Below are 5,926 nucleotides of genomic sequence, written 5' to 3'. Positions count from 1 at the left end.
GAGCATTCAATTTTCCCGGGCTTTCTAGTTTAAAGATTTCTTGTCAATTTCAATTTTCATCATATGTGCTTCGTCATCTGTTTGGTAGTTAGTATCATGAATATTAATTTCTCTTTTTGATGAGTAAAGAGTCTTATTTCTACATTCATTTGTTGGATGGTATCGATTTTTCCAGCCCAATTCTTCACACATAAAACATGGTTTATTTGCTGTGGTATTAATATTCTTCTCTGACCTGATAAAATTTGGTCTAACAAAATTTTCTTTATTTAGAGTGTTATTTTCATATGTTTGATTTTGTTTATTTAGAGTATTATTTGTCTTTGTATTTTGGTACCAATATTTCTTTGTCTACATTTTCATATCTCTGCTTGTGTTGATAAAGTTGCTTTGTCTTGACATCCGTATGGTATGGTATTTCATTGCTTAAAAATTTATTGTCATATTTCGGCTTGATGTTAGAAACGCATTCATCAATTTTTGTTAGTTCTTTGAACAGTTTCTCAATGGTCGTTATTTCTTTTCTATCAGGCTGGTTTTGTATTTCTACAGGAAGGCCCATAACGATCATGTTTATTCTCGACATTTCAATTTTTAAACATAGGTTTCCCTTCGCTAAGGCATAGTCTATTAAAGAACCACCTAAATATTTGTAATTATAAGCGGTTCTTATTTTTTTCCAACCTCTATCTGCAAAAATGGTCAGAAAGGACTTTCTCCATTCTGACCAATTAGTTAACCCGATCTTTTTTAAATTTGATTCGTACCAATCTTCCGGTGACCCAAATAAAAAGAAGCGTAATGCTTCTATGATATTAGTAGGATTTAGTATTTTATGCCTTCTACATTCATTTTCAAATTTCTCCATCCATTCAGTAGGGTTTTGCTTTTTGTTGAATTTTTTCAAAATAAATTTTTTTTCAACGTCTTGCAGCTTAAAGTTATCATTCAGACTTAGCTTAGCTTCTAATTTCTTAATTCGTTCATTTAAAAAATTGTCATCTGATTCATCTATATGTTTATTATAAATAATTTTTTCTTCTAACATATTATCTAAAAATATAGATTTTCGTCTTCGTCGTAATATTCTTTTCTCAATTATCATCGAGTTTGATGCAAATTGTGCGATAACCGTTGATAGGTTTGATAGAATTAATTGTATTGATTATTGCTCGCTTCGTAGATAGAGCTTCGTGCAAACTTAAATCTTTCTTCTCTTCAGGTAGGACATACCATGTTTCTTTATTTTCCGATATGCCCACTAATTCAAATTCGTCATTATTTCTTTTAATAATATGAAAATACAACTTACTTGTTTTTGAAGCCATCTTCTTTTTAGAATTTAATTTATAAGTTTACTTTCGAATAACCTGATTTATTAATCTAAGTAGAAAAATTAAATTCCAGGATCGTTTACAAAACCAACAATAATAAAATATAACCACGTGCTATTTGCATTTATATATAAGATAATACCAAAGTAATGAAACATAATTTACAAACACAGAATAGAAATACATAGATAATTATATGAAATATAATTTACATATATAAAGAAATTATCTTAAAAATAATAACATCAGCAAAAATAATAATAACAATAAAAACAAATTGGAACAACAAAATTGGTAATAACTAATTTATCAAACCATTAATTTCCGTTTATTTATATTCGGCTCTGATAAACAAAAAAACCTGTATTAGACTTACTTGAATACTTGGCCATGCAATCACAAATTTGTTTATCATCTCCAGGACATTTAGCATTGCAATGCGTTTTGAAGTGAAAAGGGTATCCGTCAGCATCATCATGATGAAGGTAACCACAATGACATTCGTGGCGACCCTTAATTAAACATTTATTAAAAATATTACACAACTTAAATTAATTTTTTAAAGCTTCTGGGTTTTCGTGTTTATTTCATTTAATTTATTATGTTTGTTAGTTGTCAGGTCAAAGATAGAGTATGCTGCTTCGGTGTAGTCTCCCTGGTCTTTGAAAGTTATAGAAGATATTGAACGGATTCAGAAGAGGGCCACAAGAATGGTGAAAGATTGTATTGGTCTCAATTATGAACAGAGATTAAGACTGAGGTATAGACGAATCAGAGGTGATCTTATCACAGTTTTCAACAAAACTAGGAACAGCGTATTACCATCGTGTTATCCTGTGTTAAAAAAACCTAACGATGATCGTACCAGGGGTCATCCGTTCAAGTTGTCTACTCATAGTTTTAACACGAATCATGGGAAATTTTGTTTCCAATAGGGTGGTTGAGTTATGGAACGGCTTGGATCGGACATTGTGATGGCTAAAGATGTTGAAACATTTAAAATGAAGTTGGATCGACATATGAATTCTACGGACATGATGTTCAACTGGAGATCCTCGCTTGGCACAATGTCATAGTTTATATATTTATATTATCTTTGACATCTTTGTGGATAATGTGTGTGTGTGTGTGTGTGTGTGTGTGTGTGTGGGCTAATGCGTGTGTGAGTGTGTGTATATATGTGTATGTATGTACACATATATATGTATACATAGATATTTATCATTAACAATCAGTATTTTCATCCAACTTTATTTTACTTCATTTATTTATTTTATTATTTTTAAAATACAATGGAAGCTTTTCATTTGATGGAGGCATAGGAACGTCAGTTCGCGCCTCTCTATTCTCTGTTTATGTTATATGTTATGTTATTGCTATTAATAAAAAATTGCTATAGTGAAACAATGTTTTACTCACAACGGTTTTATTGTGAAATACTGATGCTATGTCATAATGAAGTTCCATGCACTTTAAAATACACTTTTCAGTTGTTAAACTTGTATCGCTATTTAATGTACGTCTATTTAGTATTCCATCATTTCCAAACTCTTTCACGTTGTTATTAATATCTAGAAGCGAGTGGTTGTAGTCTGTCGTTGCCTTGACTGAGTTAAAAGTAATGAATTAGTGAAAGTAAATTGTGACCTCGTAAAAATTATAAAAATGATGAAATGAAATTTTGATCAAGTTAAACTATTTAGATTTTTTCTTCAAGACACCCAAAGAAGTAAAACGGAAAGCTCATAATAATTGTTAATAAACTTTCAATTTATCTATTTTATTTTAGACTAAAAAACTGTTCAATGTTAATAACTACAACAACAATTATTATAATAATGTTAAAAAAACAAATTAATAATTATAAAATACGTTTATACGTTTATAATAATATGTATAAGGTGAAAACATAGCAATCAAAATAAAACATCAGAATTAAAGAAATAAAACAATGGTGGTAAAATCTGACTGGAGAAAAGTGAGTAGTACTTATCTCCACCGCAACCATCTTCTCCACTTTTACATTTCAAATTGCAGAATTTAGAATTCACAGCGTACTTAGCCCTCGCCACGCAATAACATTCATTTCCTTTCTAAATTGAAAAAAAACATCTTTATTAACAAATTATTACTTTGTAATACAATTATTTCAAACGATATAAATTAAAATAATTAATAAAATAAGAAAGGATAGATTAGGATTTTATATTTGACTAAAAAACTTTAAAAATCCAGTTCGTTTCAAATATTAATAATTAATGAAATTAATTTTCAGATGTCAACACAAATGGAATGATAAAATGAAAACATGTGCAGCAAACTTTCTATAAATATCCTACTCATCCACTGAAGGCACTTCAGTCTAGGGCTACCACAGGTACAGATGAGTTTGGACAAATTAAAATATTGAAAGTTAAAGAAAAACTAATGTCCGGAAATATTTAAAAATTGAACAAATTTCGGCTTTTGTTGATATTGCGGGATAAACTGAAAGTGAGAGTGGTTAAAAGTTGTAATCCAAATCCCTCAACATAGCAGAAACAGAGTATATTGGACAATAAAGAGCTGCCCGATTAAGTTGCAATTAATTAGCTTTTTTGATTACCTATCTAAGGCTACTTGTGTGATTTTTATTCAAAAATTTGTAATGTTAGAACTTTTTAATTATATTTCAAGTTGAACAGAACCCTTTCGTCAAATCTTAAATACTTCTCAACAAATAATACGACATAGTGGACAACTCCAAGTTTTAATTTGAACGTGCTTCAAACAAGAGGGTGAGTAAGAAACGCTACTTATATCTTTAAAAAACAACGAGCTTGGAAAATCGGTTTTAGAAATAAAATAATAAAATTCTTTCAACACTTCAGAGTCAATCACTTTCCTACACCAATGTTGAATTTGAAAGTATATACCACGTAAATAACGATAGAAGGTATACAAAACAAATGTAATTAAAATTAATTTGAAAATATTGTTATTATTGTGAAGTTGTGACGATTGTGATGATGATGATTGCGCGATTGAAATATGCCGCCTGTATTGTGATGATAATGATTGCGCGATTGAAATATGCCGCCTGTATATTTTGTGAAATTGTGGCGATTGTGATGATAATGATTGCGTCTTTGAGGCGTGCCGCCTATATATATCTATATATTTTACTAAACATTCTATGCATGTATATTTTGTTATTTGATATGCTATATATGCGACGCTGCTGTGCTGTATCGCTTTTCTGAGTATAGGAAAAGAGTATAGATAGGAGTATAGAATTTTCTATGATATAGAAAGCGTTATGTAGATAGGGCGGTAAAAACATATAAAAGGCCGCGAGTTGAGATATAGAAGGGGCTGATCGTTTGTTATCTTAATTTTAGGTTTTGGTCTCTTGCTTGTCAGTTGTATTATGAATAGATTAATTTTGGACTTATCGTTTTGTTTTAATAAGGACAGAGGTTTGATTTGTATTATTTTGTTTGTTATTTTATTTCTTTTATTGAATAAAAGAAGTGTACACTTGAAGTTTGGCTCGGCTTAATTATTCTACCTAAAATAATGGATGTTGAAGAAGACTTGTTGATAGTTGACGAGGTCGGCGTCTCTAGTCAACAAGCAGGGCGCGAACAAACTTCCGCCCGGCCCGTGTTTTCAGACCCTGAGAGGGTCTATTGTAGAGTGGCGGATCCCGGCCAGGAAAGACTCCGCCGAAGCGAAGGCTCGGGTGGATATTCGTATGCGGACGCGGTTCGGGACCGCGTGGTGCGGAATTCGAATGGTGCCCGGCGAAAATCTACATTATTTATTTTAATTTTTGTTTTCATTCAATGGTCTTAAACAATTTTAGTATTATTGGGAGATAAGTTATATTTAAAACTGAAAGCAAATTGATATTTAGAGAAGGCACAAACATGCAAAGCTATGTAGGACGTAACTTCATTCCGGCATAACATTTTACAGCCTTCGTAGGAGTCAACAATGCCAGCGTTCACTTCAACAACTTCTCGATAGCAGCCGATGTATGTTTCTGTGGCTTCTGAATGAATCAAAATATTCATTAACATTTTTAAAAATTATCAAAAAAAGAAAACCTATTATGTCAACTTTGTAACAGTGAAAATATAAATTTAAATTATGTTATTAAACACCTTCGTAATAATTTTTTCTTACAACCATTATTTTAGCAATTCTCAGAAGTTTTAGCTGCATTATACGTGGATCAACAATATACACACACTGAAAGTGATGAGCGGAGAAATTCTTGCTTTTGAATCCAGTCACTGTAACAGCAGTGCCAGGCATTTTAACCGTTACACCATCAATAAACCTAAACAAAAGTTAATTCTCTCCTTAAAAAATACCCTCATTCTTAAAACACGTTTGAGCAATAGTATATATCAATACCCGCTTTCCAAACAAATATATAATTGATTCATTAAGGCATCATATAATTTATTTTTATACCCATTTACTCCAAAAGCATTGACAACGCCCTTTTCTAAACGGTTCCAAATGTTTAATATTCTATTATACCAAAATATTTTTCTCAAGTGGCAGCCAAACAGTAAAGAGTATTAAATACTTTTTAAATA

At 30.9% G+C, this 5,926-nt stretch overlaps 1 protein-coding gene across 1 annotated transcript; it reads right to left on the bottom strand.

The window, feature by feature from the left end:
* Positions 1-4,938: 4,938 nt before the first annotated feature.
* Positions 4,939-5,636, bottom strand: HELRODRAFT_178961 (hypothetical protein; the record flags this gene model as incomplete). The annotated part of the gene is made up of 3 exons (XM_009027834.1): positions 4,939-5,127; positions 5,246-5,370; positions 5,483-5,636. The coding sequence occupies 3 exons, from the start codon at positions 5,634-5,636 to the stop codon at positions 4,939-4,941; spliced, it is 468 nt and encodes a 155-aa protein (XP_009026082.1).
* Positions 5,637-5,926: the final 290 nt, after the last annotated feature.

The sequence above is a fragment of the Helobdella robusta genome, assembly GCF_000326865.2.
Source record: "Helobdella robusta unplaced genomic scaffold HELROscaffold_51, whole genome shotgun sequence".
In the NCBI taxonomy this organism is placed as follows: Eukaryota; Metazoa; Annelida; class Clitellata; order Rhynchobdellida; family Glossiphoniidae; genus Helobdella; species Helobdella robusta.
The sequence above is the reverse complement of the archived record's forward strand: the minus strand, read 5'-3'. Positions and strand labels throughout refer to the sequence as shown.